The sequence below is a fragment of the Antechinus flavipes genome, chromosome 2 (assembly GCF_016432865.1).
Source record: "Antechinus flavipes isolate AdamAnt ecotype Samford, QLD, Australia chromosome 2, AdamAnt_v2, whole genome shotgun sequence".
NCBI lineage: Eukaryota > Metazoa > Chordata > Mammalia > Dasyuromorphia > Dasyuridae > Antechinus > Antechinus flavipes.
Window position 1 is genome coordinate 357,104,994 of NC_067399.1, and position 18,650 is coordinate 357,123,643.

The following is an 18,650-nucleotide window of genomic DNA, read 5'->3' on the forward strand; positions in this document are numbered from 1 at the left end:
AACTGAGCAGAATCAAGGAATCATTATACACTGCAATCAGTCAAATCAGGTTATATGATGATAAGTCGTGATGGACTTGACTCTTTGCAACAATGAGGGGATTGAAGGTAATTCCAACAGACTTGTGCTGGAAAATGTCATCCTTATCCAGAGAGGGAACTATAAAGACTGAACATAGATCAAAGCATAGTGTTTTCACCTTTTTAATGTTGTCTGATTTTTTTTCACATTTTTTCCTTTTGATCTGATTTTTTTCTTCCACAGCATGATGAATATGGAAATATTTTAGAAGAATTGCACATGTTTTGCTGTCTTGGGAAATTAGTAAGGGAGGGAAAGGGAGAACAATTGAAAACAAGATTTTGCAAGGTGAATGTTGAAAACTATCTTTTCATGTATTTGGAAAAATAAAATATTATTAAAATCTTTAGAAAAAAAGAAAAATATTTGTGATTTGCATTCAGGCTCTACCAGTTCTTTCTCTGGAGGTAGACAGTGCCTTTCATCATAAGTCCTACAGAATTGTCTTGAATTATTGTATTACAAAAAATAGCTAAGTTATTCATATAAGATCATGCATTGCTGTTGTACAATGTTCTAGTTCTACTCATTTCACTTTGTATCAGTTCATGTCAGTCTTTCCATGTTTTCTGACAGCATTCTGTTCATCATTCCTTAAAACATAATAGTATTGGGCAGTTAGATGGTGCAGTGGATAGATAGAGCACCAGCCTTGAAGTCAGGAAGAAGTCAGGAGTTCAAATCTGGGTTCATATACTTAACACTTCCTAGCCTAGTATGACCCTAGGCAAGTCACTTAACCCCAATTGCCTCAGCAAAAAGCAAAAAAAAAAAAAAACCAATAGTATTCCATCAGTCATAGACAACATCCAGCCATTTTCCAATTGATTCCCTCAATTTCCAATTCTTTGCCATCACAAAAAAGCTGCTGTAAATATTTTTGTACACATAAGATCCTTTTTCTTTTTTTTAAATCTTTTTGTGGTATAGACCTAGAAGTAGTATTGCTTGGTCAAAGAGTGTGTATGGCTTTGTGGCTCATCCCAATGAACTACGCCTACTTCCAACTTGTTTTCCAAAATGGTTGAATCCATATACAATTTCATGAGATTTAATTTTCTCACATCTCCTTCAACATTTGTCATTTTTCTTTTCTGTCATTATTAACTAGTTCACCATGTGTGAGATGGTGTCTAATAGATGTTTTAATTTGCATTTCTCTTTTCAATAATGATTTAGAGCATTTTTTTATATGACTGAAAATTTTGTCTGTTCGTATTCTCTGAAAAAAAAATGGCTTTTATTTTTATAAATTTGACTCAGTGTTCTGTTTGGGAAATTAAGTCTTTATCATAGAAACGCGCGTGAAAAATTTTTTCCCATAGTTTACATAGTTGGTATTTTAATAATTACCAACTATGTATTTCCCTCCATTCTATTTTATAGCTATTTATTTTACTGTTTCTCTTCTTTTACCATGTTCGTTCTCAAAAATGTTTTGACTTTTACCTCCCCAAACTGCCCTCCCTTTTATTGGCTCTGCCCCACCTTTATCCTTTTCACTTCCTACTTTTCTATATGTTTAGATTTCTATTCCCATCTAGGTGTGTGTATTAATAAAGAATTAAGGAATATACATATATATATATGTATATATATATATATATACACACACACACACACACTTTATTTTTATTTTTTTGCTGAGGCAATTGGGGTTAAGTGACTTGCCCAGAATCACACAGCTAGGAAGTGTTAAGTAGAATAAAGGAAGAGTTAATTTCTTAATAAACAAAATCAAATTATGAATAACTATATTAAAATGATCCAAATTACTTTGAATAAAAGAAATGTATGTTAAAAACAAATTTGATGCTCCATCTCATATTCACTCATTTGGTAAATATGAAAAAAGGGTGAAAAGGCAGTTGTTAAAGGGCATGGAGGAAGACAGGTGCACTAATGTACTGTCAACTTGTTCATCTTTTCTGGAAAGCAATTTAGAATGATACCTAAAAAGCAACTAAATTGTGCAGTCTTTGACACTATCACTAGACTTTTTGTTGTTAAGTCATTTCAATTGTGTACCATGCTTTGTGATCCCATTTGGAGTTTTCTTGGCAAAGCTCTTGGAGGAGTTTGCCATTTCCTTCTCCAGCTCATTTTATGGGTGAGGAATCTGAGGCAATCAGGCTTAAGTGACTTATCTAGAGTGTCACAGCTATTAAATGTCTGAGGTCATATTGAACTCAAGTCTTAATGATTTGGTGCTCTATCCACTATGTCACCTAGCTGCCCTGATCTGTCCTTAAGAGAAGCAAAAAAGAAGGTAAAGATACCCATGTATAGAAAACTATTTGTAGAGCACTTTATGTTGTAATAAAGAACTGTAATCAGATTATGTCTTTCATAACAGAGAATGGCTAAACTAATTATGTTATATGAATATAATGGATTATTATTACAGTATAAGAAATAACAAAAGGAGTGGATTCAGAGACGTCTGTGAAGCAGAACCAGAATCACAATTATTAGAGACTATAACTTTGTGAAGAAAAAAAAAACAGCTTTCAAAAATCTAAGAACTATGATTAGTAAAATGATCCATTATTCCTAAAAGATTGATGATCAATTATATTTCCCATCTCTTCTCACAGAAGTGATACAGAATGAAATAAATATGTTAAGACAAATCCAGTGTACCAGTTTGCTTCCCATATCCTTTTTTATTTTTTGCTATAGTGATTGACTTTTATATTTATTTTTGGAGGAGGAATTAGGAATAATAGTGATAATATCAAAAATGAAGATAATACAAGGACATCAATGAATCTCTTTAAAAAGCACAAATAGGGTAGTGAAGTATTAGATATTATAAAATTCTGATTTCATAATATTTATTAAGCAGTTGCCACACTCAGGGTTTGACACAAGGCTTGCTTGCATTTTAACCTCTTCACCAGGAAGAGATTGGCAGCTGCTGTATCCAGTAACAGATCACCTATTCTCTGCCTGTCTTTGGTTTCACTTCCTTCCCAGACTTTCTTTCTGCTTGCTAGCCCTAGCTCCTCCTTTACTTTCTACACACCTTCTCCCAGGTACCTTCTCTCATCTCACATTATTTCTCCAGATTTGAATGACTGCTTCCCTGACCCATGTCATAATGGAGGCCACTGCATTGACTTACTGAATGATTTCTACTGTGAATGCAGAGATGGTTGGAAGGGCAAGACCTGCCACTCACGTAAGTTTAGTTTTCTCAACCCTCTGCCTTCTTGTTCTTTATTCTCCCTCCTTGATCACTTGCTAAATCCCAGAGTTTAGAAGATGAATTTTGACAAGAACGTGTAAACTGAGATCATTTCAAAGGTAGATAATATCTGGAACATTAGATTGTGGATATAGCCCTTCCAGAGCCAGGCATTCAGGCCAGAACTATAGAAGTAAATGGAAATTGGAGATAAAAACTGACTTTCATTTGATATTTCTTTGGAGCTCTGCATGGATACCTAGAGACAGATAGATTGTGCCCTGTTCTCTTTGCCTCTGGGGAAGGTGAGAAAGCTGAAATGTGGTTCATCTAACTTCTGAGACCAGAGAAAGTTTGATTCCTGCCGATTGTTTGTCTGTACTGTGGCCAGATTGTCTCTTTAAAATTCATAGAAATGATATCTCAATCTCATCAAACATTTATATCTCTGAATTCACTGACTCATCTGTTCTTACATTAGACCTTCCTTCTTCCATTTGTGCCTCTGGTCCCTAACCTGAATCTTAAAGCAGCATAGTCTTTAATCTTCCTAGAGCAGACCTGAAAATTTCTCTTCCATGAACCATCCTTAATTAGTTTGAAATCATCTGTCTCTATGCCCTCACTCTAATGGATGGATATGGAATTAAGACACATCACAAATAAGCTCTGTCAATTTTTTTTTTTTTTTTGCTCTTAAGCCTTTCTGTTTTCCACACTGTGGGGTAAGCTTCCTTTACTCAGGGATTCATTTTATCCTGGGCATAATAAACCTCATAGTTAGGGAATATGAAGCCCTGACCTCAGGGAACAGGAGAAAGGAAATCTGGGACCAGTGGCAAGGAGGGACTCCAAGAGACTTCAGTGACCCTCCCACCCAGTTGTCACTAGAAGGCTAATTTCTTAGCTCTTAAGGAAAACTGGATGAGAGGATGTTGAATGGCTCTGTGCAGCCTGGATCCTATTTTAATAATCAAATATGGATTAGAAGTTTCTCCTACTAATCCAGAGAATAATAGCAGGAGAAACTTCAGGATTGCCCTATAGGGTCAGACCAGGTTGGCAACTCTCTGATGGCATGGCAATGCTGAGCATCTATTATTTGTTCCCAGGTGAATACCAGTGTGATGCCAACACATGCAGCAACGGTGGCACGTGCTATGACAGTGGAGACACTTTCCGATGCATCTGTCCCCCAGAATGGAAGGGCAGCACTTGTAATACAGGTACCTGGACCTGGTAGGATGGGGGAGCCACACCTTTGTGGGGCACATTATAGGAAAGTAGAAGGCTTGGCTTTGAGACCTTAATCATTAGCTTATAGAATTTAGAACTAGTATAGATTGTAGAGATCAAATTCAACTCTTATTTTGTAGAGGAGGAACCTGAAGCCCATAGCCCATAGGAAAAAAGGGACTTTGCCAAAGCCAGAATTGAAATCCATATCTCTTAACTCCTTATCCATTGTTCTTTCTTTCTTTTTTTTTTTTTTTTTTTGAGTGTCCTGACCTGCGATTTTATTGACCTAAAAGCATCTTCAACTGATACAAACTAACAAAATTCCTAAACCTTAGAATCTGAGAATTTTCTTATGCTCTGAGAGGTTAAGTTACCTGGCCAGTGGCATGTCCATTATATGTCAGAGGCAAGACTTGGACCTAGGTCTTGATTCCAAGGTTGTTCTGTGCCATTGCCATATTGCCTCTTTGCCTTCCATAACACCATCCTCACTCTCTGCCCATTTCCATTGTGTATCTTTGGGGAAGACCTTTGCCTTTTCAGAGCCTTGTGTAATTCATCTGACGCCATAGGAGCCTATAGGTAGGAAATTAAATCCAGTCTGTATTCTGATACACTATCTCCTACTCTATCTTTCTAAACCCAGTGCTTCTTTCAGATCCCTGTTCAAAAAATCCCATTTGCTTTAAAAAGCCTTCCTGGATCACTATGGATTATACTGATCTCTCCCTTGACTGAGAATCAGTCAATCTGAACCATAAATAATGGTCTGAACTGCTAGTGAGTCAACGTTTAATGATATCCTCCTGCCTTTTTTCCTTGTTTTTTTGTTTTGTTTTGGGGTGTGTGTGTGTGTGTGTGTGTGTGTGTGTGTGTGTGTGTGAATTGGTTTTAGAAGCACAAACTTGCAGATTTAAAAGGAAGAGAAGAAATCTAGCTATCATTAAAACTGTCATTTCTCTCCTGGACATCATAGCATTAATGGAGCCTACTCCAAAGCCTCCTTATCATTTTCCTTAGATGGATTCTCCACTTTTCTAGGATAATAACTCCCAATTTCTCAATGTTCTCGTGACAAGATTTCCCTGTCCAAAATGTGAGCCCAACAACCAAGTGATTTTTGAAGCAATATAGCATGGTGGATGGAGAATTGGAGTTGGAGTTGGGAGACCCACGTCCCATCCCAGATGTTTCAACCTAGTTGAACCCATGGACCTGTCACTTAATCTATTAAAATGTGTTTCTTCCTCCATAAAAAGGAAAAAATAAGATTTGTATTACCTGCTTCACAGGATGATTTTGAGGAAGTTGCTTTTGTTTCTTGCTTGTCTTCCCACCTCTGCCACAGCTGATCAGGGGCCAAGCTCACAGGGAGACTATATACAATGTGTTACTGGATTGTTTTAAGTCATAGCAGAGAATCTGCTTAGATTATTTAAAACTAGAAAGGGACCTTAGAATTTAAAAAAGGGGGGAAATGTTAAATGATAATTTTATCTATTTAAAAGAAATAGTAAATTGTACTATTGGAGATTGTAGATTGGAGGCTTCAAGTGTAATTATTTTTTAAAAAGATTCTACTATATTATAGAAATACTTGTTTTACTATTTGCATTTTTGTTTTTCTTCCCGGGTTATTTTTACCTTCTGAATCCAATTCTCCCTGTGCAACAAGACTGTTCGGTTCTGCATACATATAGTGTATCTAGGATATACTGCAACATATTTAACATATATAGGACTGCTTGCCATCTAGGGCAGGGGGTGGAGGGAAAGAGGGGGAAAATCGGAACAGAAGTGAGTGCAAGGGATAATGTAAAAAATTACCCTGGCATGGGTTCTGTCAATAAAAAGTAATTATAAAATTTAAAAAAAAATTAATAAAAAAAACTTAGAAAAAAAAGAAATGCTTGTTTTATTTCATACATCAAAAATAAAATAATTTTTAAAAAATTATCAGCAAGATTGTGTGCTGACTATGACTAGCTCTTCTTTGTAGACTTGGGATAGAAAATGCCATCCAAATCTAGAGAAAGAACTATGAAGATAGTTGTAGATCAAAGAATGCTATTTTTACTTTTTATTTTCATCATAGTTTTTCCCTTTAGTTCAGATTTTTCTTTTACAACATGACTAATATGGAAATATATTTAAAATTATTGTATTTGTATTAAAAAAGATTATCTGTTCCAACTCTGATTTTTATAAATGGGGAAATTGAAACTAAGCCAATGGTAGCCAAGTTTGAGATATAGAGTATTGTGACTGGCTCCTAACTTCCTCTACAGATTAATATATCAAAACATCACAAAGACCTTTGTCCAGATCGCATCATTTTTTCATCCCATTTCTGAAGTGGTGATGTCTAGTTTCTGTTGCTTGAAAGTGGCAAGGTAGAAAGAAAAATGGATTTGGAGCCAAGACCTAATTTGGAATCCTACATGTTAATGGATGAGACTTTGAACAGGTCTCTTGATTTCTCTCAGACTTAGTTCCTTTATCTATAAAATGGGCTAATGACCTCTAAGCTTCCTTTCAATTCTAGATCCTTTGATCCCTTGTGACAGGAATAGAATGTGACAGGACTGAGCAGATCAGATCAGGTAGGTATGAGGACTGGTGACCTTCTTTTTAGGAAATTAAAATGTTTCTTCCCTCATAGCCAGGAATAGCAGCTGTCTCCTGAACCCATGCATGAATGGTGGCACATGTGTGGGCAGTGGTGATTCCTTTTCCTGTATCTGTAAAGATGGTTGGGAAGGCCGCACATGCACTCAAAGTAAGTCTAGACCTTTTTTCCATATATTTTTCCTATATCTTCTTCTTCTACATCACTGAACCATTTTGGTCTTTATGCTGAATAGGGGAAGGAGGCAGACAATACATTTAAGGACAAAACCTAACTCTGGCTGCATTGAACTTTGATTTTTTTTTTTTCCCACCCTCACCCCTTGGCAGTGTCATTACAAAGAATTTTGGAATCTGGTTGCATGAGGTCAGAGAAGGCTCCAAGAACTCCCAATGCTGTCTTAGTTCTCCTTTCCAAGGAGGGCCCCATGGATATTGGTTGTAGGGAATTAGTAGAGTAAAATAAACAGTGGGCCAATGCAGATAACAAAGATGATTGCATATTATTGTTGCTGTTCAGTTACTTTTAGTCCCAGCCGACTTTCTTAGCCCTTTTTTGGTATTTTCTTGGAAAAGGTACTGGAATAGTTTGCCATTTACTTCTCCATTTTCATTTTTAGATGAAGTAACTGAGGCAAACAGGCAGAAAGATCTGTACCTTTCCTAAATTTGAAGATGGAAAAGTGATGCCTCTGGGGGGTGGTCTGAGATCTGACTCATCCATCTGTATATACTTTTTTCTTTTCTTTTAAATAGTATTTTATTTTTTCCAAAACATGTAAAGATAGTTTTAAACAATCATTTTTGTAAAATTTTTGTGTTCTAAATTTTCATCTCTCCCTCCTTTATTTCTCCCCTCCCCAAAATAGCAACAATTTGATATAGGTTAAATACATGCATGAATATACTTTTCATTACCTCACTAACCCCTGATAGTGAAGTCAAGAAGCAGCCATTCATTTTAGATTTATGCTGATTTCTCACCTATTTTGTCACAACCAACAGCCTCTGATTGGAGGTTAACTCTATTTCTTTACTTGGGTTATTCTTCAGTTCAGGTGCTAAACGCTAATGTAATATTCCTGGAATATAGTTCCCAGCCCCAGGAATAATGAAAATCCATTCTGTGGCATTATACAGGTTGCTTTCACTTAATGGAAAGGATCACAGAGAGAGCTTAGTACCTGAACAAGAATGCTTTCTACTGTACATTCAACAAATGTTCTTCCAGCATCTACCTGAAGATCTCAATTAAGAAGAATTTCATTTCTACCCCAAGCACTCCATCCCATTTTTAGATACTCTTGATTTTCAGGAAGTTTTTCCTCATATTCACCAAGTACCATAGTAAAGTATTGTGGCTTCTTCCCTACTTGCCATATGAGACTTTAGAACTCTTGGCAAAGACTCTTAGTTCCTTGAGGAGGGTAGGAACGCCATAATTTTGGGGATCTCTGGTGGTGAACACAGATCTTAGTTCTGTTTATAGCTTGAGCTCTCTCACCACTGAAAAACCAGTCCCTCACACTTTCTCTCTTTTTTTCTCAGATACAAATGATTGCAACCCTCACCCATGGTGAGTATCCCTGGGTTAGCCTATGGGGAGTTGGATCTTTAGAGAAAGTGTATCTACCACTAACAGGTAAAGGGAATAGCCCCGAGTCATTAGTCAAAAGCCCTCTTTGAATAAGGGTTCCCCAGAAGAGCTAAGGTCCTCTACTCACAAGGGGAAGTATGTGTTTAATTAACACAGAAAGAATGCTAACATTGTGAAGGGAAGTATCTAAGAATGAACAACATTGGAAGAACAATGAATGGAGGCTAGAAATTTGCAAATGAAGGACAGCTTAAGAAGCTAGAACTAATGGTTTCTGCTGTAGTTTGATGCTTATGGAGTTGGGGGTGTTTTGCAGCTACAATGGAGGAATCTGTGTGGATGGAGTGAATTGGTTTCGTTGTAATTGTGCCCCGGGGTTTGCTGGTCCTGATTGCAGAATCAGTGAGTACAAGGATATAAATGGGGTGTGTGGGGATGTTGACCTTTGGGGAGTGAGGGGGATGGCATGTCTGAGTCTGGGATATCAGGCAGAAAAAGACTCTCTGTTTGACTGGGCTGTCCCCCTTCTTTAAGCTTTAATTTCTTTATCCTGGTAATCTTAACATCCTTTTCAGGTATTGCGTCATAGGTATTTGACAAATTTAGTTCCTCCCCACCCCACCCAGTCCTTGAAAAGTGGCAAAGAGTTCACTGTTAGAAAAAGTAGGGACCTAGGCTTTATTACCTAACTAGGATTTCATTTTTTAGATCTTGTTTTATTCCTCTAAAAAAAATAAGATTTTGCTGAATAATCTCCAAATATTCTAGCAGGACAAATATCTCTATGGTTGTTTCCTTCAACCTGTCCACAGTAAACAGTCTTCCCATTTATGCCTTGTTTTATGGTTGACAAAACAATTTCACTGGATCCACACATCAGCTTCAGTGGACTGGCAAGTCAGTGATTGTTATTACTTCTTTATTACAGATGAGGAAACCGATTCAAGGTAGAAATGTCTCAGCCAAAAGTCATAACCACTTAGAAATAATGATCCCAGACTCTTATTTATAGGCCAAGACTTAGTGAATTACAGCATGCTGGAATTAGAAGGGACTGAAGAACTAACTTTTGTTTTACACATGAGAGAGAAAGGTCATATCCCAGGTTGCATCATAAATTAATGAAAGACTAGGACTAGAGCTCTGGTGATACAGCCATAAGAAGACAGGATTTGGAGTCCAGAGACCTATAATATACATAAGCTATGTGACCTTAGGCATAAATCTTTCTGTGAGCCTGTTTTCCTTTTCTTCTAAATGAGAGAATTATATCAAATGATCTCTCTGTGACACCACCTTTCCTTATACATCCTCTCACAGCTTCCGGCATTTTCACTGGCAATTCCCCCTCTTTATTTGTTTCCTAACTTCCCTGTTATCCTTTAAGTTCCACCTAAAATCTCACCTTCAGAAAATCTTTGTTCATTCCCCTTAATTTTAATGCCTCCTCTCTATTCATATTTTCCAACTTATCCTGACTATATCTTGCTTGTATATATTGTTTTCATGTCTCTCCTGTTAGACTGTGAGACCTTGGAAAACAGTATTGCCTTTTTCCTGTCTTTGCATTCCATATTATGCCTGACATATAGCCGGAATTCAATACATCTTTTTTGACTTACTATTAGCTCCCTTTATTAACTAGGTTAATGATTTATGATCCTGATTCCCAGTTGTCTTTACACTACACCTTAAATATCCTGGTGGATCTGATTAAGAATGGTTGTACAGGCACATAGGTATTAGGAGCTGTGGTCTGGTTTCCATCTGCACACAGGCCTCCATCCAAACCACTCATTTGCATCAAGCTTTCCCTTCTTCCCTTGGTTGGGACAGCAGTCATAACAAGTGCCTCCTCAGTGTCTTTCCTTGTTGGCCTTGGCCATAGGCTGGGCTTAGCATCCTTTGGGGTAGAGATCCTGATTCCCCTGCTAAGTGTGGAAGTTATAAGGCCAGATGAAAAATGGAAAGACTCAGGCAGGTTTTGCATTATTAAAATGAAGAGATAAGTTATACTGACAAGACCTGTTAACTGTATTTTCAAAACCTTTCTCCCACTGGATCCAGAAAGGATCCAAAAGAGATCCTTAGATGTAATCCAACTCTTGTTCCCTCATACTCCTTATGATCCTATGGCAGAGCCCAGTGTTTCTGATTATTTGCTGGAGGCTCTCCACTATGAGAGAGTATGAGAAGAGAAGGCCTCTGGCCTCAGGTCTTAGAATTCTGCTGCTTCTTGTTCTAAGATGAGAATCAGATCTTCCCACATTAATCCCCACTTTCTCCTTGGAAAATGGCTGCTGCCAAGTCACTGCCATGACTTCCCTTGATGCTAACCTTCATTCTGTCTCACTTTACCTCAGGTTGGACAGTTGTTCCTATGGGTAAGTCAATGAATCCATTTGACTTTCAGTTTCACCTCTGAAATGAGCATCATACTTCTACTACTTAACCATCTCCCCCTGCCTCACCCATTATCCTCCAGGATTGTTTTGAGAAAAGTGCTTTGTAAACTTTAGAAGTGAGAATTGTTCTATTTGTCATGCAGACATTGATGAATGCCAATCTTCCCCATGTGCATATGGGGCAACATGTGTGGATGAAATAAATGGGTACCAGTGCATCTGCCCTCCTGGGAGAGCTGGGCAAAGATGCCAGGAAGGTAAGCATTCGGATTACAAAGCCAGGGATTGATAGCTCTGGAGACCGCCACACACCAAAGATTTTGGTGTTTGAGACTGAGAGGGACAGACTTCCTTTCCCATAAGCCTTCTTGTCCTGTAATTTTGCTGACCTTTGACCTTTTTAGTAACATTTTTAAACAGACATTTTGGTTGAACATAAACATTTAAAATTTGTTTTCCTCCCTTCTCAGTGATCAGATTTGGGAAATCTTGCTGGTCACAGGGCATGCCATTTCCACATGGCAGCAAATGGACCGAGGAGTGCAACACATGTCACTGCATGGATGGTCGCATTGAATGCAGCACAGTAAGGAAGGGCCCTGGGTGGGTACTAGATTTTATGCCTGTATTCCTGCATAGAATCATAGACTGAGAACCTAGCTCTGGTGTCACCTAGTCCATCTACTTAAGAAAACGAAGGCACAGAGAATGTTAGTTGTCCAGCATTAAACCAGTAAATTAGTGATGGGGCTGGGAACTGGACCCTCAGCCTCCTTACTTCTAATATTAGTCTCTTTTTGCCATTCCTTGCTAGGTTCTGAAGTGGGCTTATAAAACACCCACACAATAGGTTACATACAGATATGGAGGCTTTCTTAGAAATTATCTAAGCTCATCCCCTTGAGACCCAGAGCAGGGAAGGTGCTTATAAATAACAGAATCAGTACTCAAAACCAAATGCTCTGATGCGAAATCTAGGATACCTTCTCTACTATACTTCATGGGTTTGAACAGAAAGAAAAGGAGGTTGGAGAAGGGCAAGTCTCAGACTGCTGGAGAAATGAAATTCTTAACTCAGCTAGTAATTATGATTAGAAACTCCTCTCTGTACCTAGAGCTCTAATGACTTGCCATGAAATGAATGTAAAGCCAGAATATTTGGCCAGAAACTTATCAAGGGCATAGTATCCGCTGTAATGTTTGAATGAAAACTTTGACCATGAAAATGGTACTGGCATTATTAATACTACTACTACCACCACCATTAGTGTGTGCAAAGAGCTTCAAGATTTGAAAAGTTTTTTCCCTATAATACTTCATTTAACCCTCACAACAACCCTGTGAAGTGCGTACAGGACTAAAAAAAAAAAAAAATCTATCTTCATGTGTGGAGTCCAGCAGATTTGGAAGATTGTTCTTATATTTGCATGTTAGGATATAGGAAAGTATCCAGACTCAATTTTCTAGGCCTTGGTATCATCATCAGTAAAATGATTCTATTTCTAAATCCCATTATAATGATTCCTAAGCTGTAGCCCCTTAATTTAAACATTTTTGTTCCATTAGATCTCACCAACACAATAGGGGTGATCTCTAAAAAACGACTTGGGGATTATTTTAACCACTGGTGAAGACACCAGTACTGATGTGTGTGTGTGTGTGTGTGTGTGTGTGTGTGTGTGTGTGTGTGTGTGTGTGTGTATGTGTGTGTCTGTCTGTGTTTCTTCCTTCAGGTATGGTGTGGGAGAAAGCCCTGTCTGTTACCCAAACATCCAGACTACACAGAGGATCAGTGTCCACGTGGTCAAGACTGCCTGGAGAGAGCCTACCCCAAATGCCTTCAGCCTCCTTGTGCAGCTTGGGGGGAATGCAGTCCAGTGGAGCCCCTTGTCCCAAGCACCCCCTGCCAGCCTAATTCTGGACACCTGGGGAATAACTGTGCCAAGATCACACTCATCTTTAACAGGGACAAGATACCCCAGGTAAGGACTCCCTATCCTCCTAGAACTAATTCAGTTTTGAGCAGCCCTTGGGCATAGGCAGCTAGAGTTCATTTCAGTCTCATCATTCCTGACTGGAATACTTCCAGTATTAGACAGTTCATTATCTTAGGTGACAGTGCTTTCAATTTTATTTTATTTTATTTATTTAAAACTTAAATACAAAATAGAAAAAGAAATATTGTCATGCACATAATAGCAGCTTTCCATTTTAGAGAGACTAGTTATTAAATTCTTCCTTACATTAAACTGAAATCTGCTTCTCTATACCACCCATTGCTCCTAATTCTATTCTATGAGCTCAAATAGAACAAACTTAATCTTTCTTTCCTTGGAATGGCCTTCTGAGATTTAAAGAGATCCATTAAACCCTAATCTCCCTTCCTTCCTGGACAAATTGGCTGCTATAATTTATCAGTTCTACTTTTCTGTCAATCAGGTTATGAATAGATAAGGATTACATGTATTATCATTTACCCTTTAGCTTTTGGAGCCTCCTGTTTTCAATGACTTTTTACTAATAGTGCCCCAAGAATATGTGAGATCTTAGCAATAGAAAAAACTGGCTTTATTTTCACCCTCTACTTAGTAAGGGTTTGGTTTTGTTACTTTTTTTTTCTTTTGAGAATTTGTTCTAAAATTTGGAAAATGAATGAAACAGCCAACTTAACATTTTCCATTTTACCACTTTTTTAATATTAGAAAAATGATAATAGCTCCCATTTCTATGGTACTTGAATTTTTACGAAGTCCATTTCTTAAAACTGTATAAAAAGTTTGCATCCAAGGTTTATTGTCCTCACTTTAACAGTTCATATATTCAGAAGCCAGAATTTGCATTGAGGTCTTCCTCTAAAGCAGTTCTCTTTCCATTATACTGCATATTGTGTGATTTGCTTTCTCATTGTTTCTATCTCTTCATATGTATATTCCTAACACATTTTTATGGTACATAATTACAAAGTTTTTTATGTCTAATATTACATAAGATCCTCACAATAATGGGAGAAAATTTGGGGGAAAGGAAGGAATGATTTTGAAGATGAGAAAATTTAGTAGTGAGTAATATATCCCAGAACACAGAATCTAACTATTTAGATTGGATTTCACTAATATAAGGTTTAGAACCATGAGCCCTGATGCTGAGTTGATATACCCTTTGTTCTCTATGGAACAAGGATTTGCTGAATCCATTAGAATGTAAATATGACTGTAAAAAAATGTTTTACAAACTTCTTCCTGGAATCTTAGAAATGTTCATATCATCTTATACAGATTGATTATTTAGAAGCAGAAATCCACATTGTTTGTGCCTATTATAAAATTTATGATGATTCACTCACATCAATTCATTAAGTCATTAAATCAGGACCTCTGTAGTTAGCAATATATTAAGCCACTAACTTCCCTATTTAACACAGGATGAGACTTTTTTAAAACTTAAAAAAAAAAAAAAAAAAAAAAAAAACATAGCATACACACCCTTTGTGTTATTGTTTATTTGCATTTTTGTTTTTCTTCTCAGGGTTTTTTGCTTTCTAGATCCCATTTTTTTTGTACATCAAGATAACTGTATAAATATGTGTACATATATTGTATCTAACATATACTTTAACATATTTAACATGTATTGGACGACCTGCCATCTAGAGGAGGGAAGAGGAAGGGAAAAGTTGGAACAGAAGGTTTTGCAAGATCGATGTTGAAAAATTACCCATGCATATGTTTTGTCAATTAAAAAGCTATATTAAAAAAAGCAGTGTGTCCCAGGATTTCTGATAAAGGCCTCATTTCTAAAATATATAGAGAACTGACTCAAATTTTAAGAATACAAGTCATTTACCAATTGATAAATGGACAACGAACATCCATAATCATGTGAAAGAATGTTCTATCTCTCTGTTGATTAGAGAAATACACATTAAAACAACTCTGAAGTGTAACATCTTACATCTATTAAACTGGCTAAGATGACAGAAAAGATAATGATAAATGTTGCAGAGCATATGGGAAAACTGGGACACTAACACATTGTTGGTGGAGTTGTGAATTGAAAGGGTATCAAACTGGGCCTACTCTTTGATCTAGCAATGCCATTACTGGATCTATATCCCAAAGAAATCATAAAAGAGAAAAAGGGACTCACATGTCCAAAAATGTTTGTAGCAGCTGTTTTTGTGATAGCAAAGAATTGGAAAATGAACAGATGTCCCATTGATTGGGGGATGGCTGAATAAATTGTAGTATATGAAAATAATGGAAATATTATTATCTGTAAGAAATAATGATCAGGCTGATTTTTTAAAAACCTGGAAAGATTTACATGAACTGATACTATATTAAGTGAAACAAGCAGAACCAGAGAACATTGTACACAGCAACAAGAAGTTTGTGTGATGTTCAACTAGGGGAGACTTGACTCTTTTCAGTAATTCAATGATTCAAGGCAGTTCCAATAAACTTTGGATGAAAAATCCCATTCACATCCTGAGATGTAACTATGGAGACTGAATGCAGATCGCAGGATACTATTTTCACTTTTTTTTCCTTCTGTTTTTTCCTTTTTGTTCTGATTTTACCCTCCCAACATAATTCCTATGGAAATATATAAAAATGAATATACATCTATAACTAAAAATTTTATTTAAAAAGCAGTCTGTCATTCAGACTGTTTACCTTGCTAAAAATCTTACCTAACTAGTCTAAAGTAGTGAAATTTTGCTAATGGAACAAGGATTTGCTGAATCCATTAGAATGTAAACATGATTGTAAAGAAATGTTTTACAAACTTCTTCCTGGTATCTTAGAAATGTTCATATCATCTCATACAGAGTGATTATTTAGAAGCAGAAATCCACATTGTTTATGCCTGTTATAAAATTTATGATGATTCACTCACATCAATTCATTAAATCATTAAATCAGGACCTCTGTAGATAGCAATATATTAAGCCAGTAACTTCCCTATTTAACACAGTGTGGAACACACTGCTAAGTGTGGAAGTCTGTATAAACACCCCTGTTTTTCCTGAAAAGGATTAGATGGAGAAAAAAGCATTCAGGTGCTAATCAATTGCATTAAGTATTTTAGCATTGATTGTGTATGTCAAATTTCTGCCCATGTCAATTAACTGAACTGTTGTTCCTAAAATTGAAAGAAAGCTCAGAGGCTGCCCCTGAGGTCACCACTACTATACCTAGTGGATGTTCATTCACTATCTCTTTTAAGACCTTCAGAGTTGGAAACATCTTAAGGCATCTGGAAGGCAGTGATTTTGAAATTAGAGGACTAAGTTTCAAATTCTGCTTCTGATTATGTGTCCATGAGCAAGTCACTTAACTTCTTAGGCCTCAGTTTCTTCATCTGTAAAATGAAGGAATTGCATTAGCTAACTCTAGAGCCATTGTTAGAAAACTGTTCTTTATATTGAATGAAAATCTGCTTCCCTCTAACTTCCCTGCCAATAGTGTCATTGTAGTTTTTCCTGTGGGTGAAGGCTGCATATTATGGTAGGCCACTGCCTTTTTCCCCTCCTGTGCCACCCTTAATGAGCAAGTCAAATACTTTGTCCAGTCAGTGTCTGCCATGAAATGGGTCATTCAGTGGGTGATTAATGAATGTTGGATGAAAATAGGATCCAGTGAAAAAAAATAAGCCTATATTCCTTATCCTCAAGTAGCTCCCAGCCTAGAGAGGGAGCTCTCTCTAGCTCTAGAGAGTTGTACTAGCATCTATGGATTATAAATATGCTTAAATTATACACAATGATTGTGCTTCTGAAAAGCTATACATAAATTGTATTGTTTTGGAAATCAAATCATTTATCTAGAAACTTACATACTCATGTTGGGGAATAAAGTGGCCCCATATAAAGTAAAGATAAGCAATAAGACAAGGAATTTTAGACCTGGAAGGAATATTAGAAGTCATCAGGGGTACCCCTTCATTTTGAAGAAGAAACTGACCCTCCTCCTGCCTAACCCCCACCCCCAAATAAGGGAAGTTGTTCACCTGAAGTGACATAGTCTGAAAAAAGACACAGAATGTAGTTCTGTGTCTCTATTATTGCCTCTCCTGGACTTATTGACAAGTAATTTATGATCAATAACAGTAGACACCTGAGAGTGAGATTCCCAACAATAATGTTTAGATTTTGCATCTGTTTTCCTACCTTCTCCATCCTAAGCTTTGCAAAATTAGAGAAAGGAAAAGACATATGTGTGGCTGTGGGTTCCTGGGGACCATTTTACAATCTAATCCATTAGTTGAATGAGACTCTTTCTCTCTTCTTCTAACTTTTACTCCTATCTTTCTGACCCCAGGGTACCACAGTGGGAGCCATTTGCGCAGGAATCCGCTATCTACCAGCTACACGAGCAGCAGCTCAGGAGGGTCTGTTGGTTCTGCTGTGTGACCTGTCAGCCTCTACAGAGAATGCTGTGGAAGTTGCCATTGTGAGTTTCCTAGGATCTGGAGGGAGGGGAGAATACATAAACAGCTGGAGCTAACATTAAGGACATCTTTCCCTCCCATTGACTTGCTTGGCTTGACTTTGGACCTATCTATTCTCTTGAATCATAGCATCCTGAAGCAGCCATCAGTCTTATCTATCTGGAATTCAGTAAGCATACAGGGTGTATGGGATGAGGAGATGAAATCAATGTTCTTATGTATTTATTCAACAAATATTTAAGTACTGGCTATATACTGTACTTGATGCTATAAAAGATACAAAGTTTAGGGTAGCTAGATGGCGCAGTGGATAGAGCACCAGCCTTGAAGTCAGGAGAACCAGAGTTCAAATCTGGTCTCAGACACTTAACACTTTCTGGCTGTGTGACCCTGGGCAAGTCACTTAACCCCAATTGCCTCAGCAAAAAAAAAAAAGATAAAGAGAGTGAGATACAAAGTTTAGATAAGACATGTTGTTTCTCAGGGAGTTTATAGTCTTTAAGGGGAATAAGATATTTATACACATTAGTATGCTTAAATTGGTATAAAGTACAGCAAAAGGTCTTGAGAAAAATCAGTGGGGATTAGGGAAGGCTACTGAAGAAGGAAACATTTAAATATGACTATAAAAGATGGGTAGGAATTTAGTGCATGAATATTAAATATTGTATGTAGAATAGTGTTAACTTAGAGGTGAGAAAATACAGGTTGTTTTTAGGTAGATAAGAGTATATAATTTTGGCTCAAATTTAAGATCATAGAAGTATAGGCCATCTGGGCATCTAGGTGGTGCAGTAGATAGAGCACCAGCCCTGAAGTCAGGAAGATCTGAGTTCAAATCTGGCCTCAGACACTTAATACTTCCTAGCTGTGTGACCCTAGGCAAGTCACTTAACCCAAATGCCTCATGGGAAAAAAGTATAGGCCATCTAATATAACATTACTTTATAGATGAGAAATTTATGGCTTATAGAGGGTATGACTTATCTAAGTCCCTCATTTTTAAGTGGGAGAGTTAAAATTTCAACTCGGATTCTTAGATTCTAAATCCAGTGAC

At 37.1% G+C, this 18,650-nt stretch overlaps 1 protein-coding gene across 2 annotated transcripts in view; it reads left to right on the forward strand.

Annotated features, from left to right (window-relative positions):
* JAG2 (jagged canonical Notch ligand 2) overlaps nucleotides 1–18,650 on the forward strand; it is a 156,041-nt gene that overhangs the window by 125,865 nt on the left and 11,526 nt on the right. For both annotated transcript variants that reach the window (XM_051978113.1, XM_051978114.1), the window contains 9 exons: nucleotides 3,152–3,265; nucleotides 4,384–4,497; nucleotides 7,173–7,289; nucleotides 8,687–8,714; nucleotides 9,052–9,137; nucleotides 11,284–11,397; nucleotides 11,611–11,726; nucleotides 12,874–13,122; nucleotides 17,464–17,595. In XM_051978113.1, the coding sequence (XP_051834073.1) occupies nucleotides 3,152–3,265; nucleotides 4,384–4,497; nucleotides 7,173–7,289; nucleotides 8,687–8,714; nucleotides 9,052–9,137; nucleotides 11,284–11,397; nucleotides 11,611–11,726; nucleotides 12,874–13,122; nucleotides 17,464–17,595 (1,070 nt within the window). The remainder of the gene's footprint in view (nucleotides 1–3,151; nucleotides 3,266–4,383; nucleotides 4,498–7,172; nucleotides 7,290–8,686; nucleotides 8,715–9,051; nucleotides 9,138–11,283; nucleotides 11,398–11,610; nucleotides 11,727–12,873; nucleotides 13,123–17,463; nucleotides 17,596–18,650) is intronic.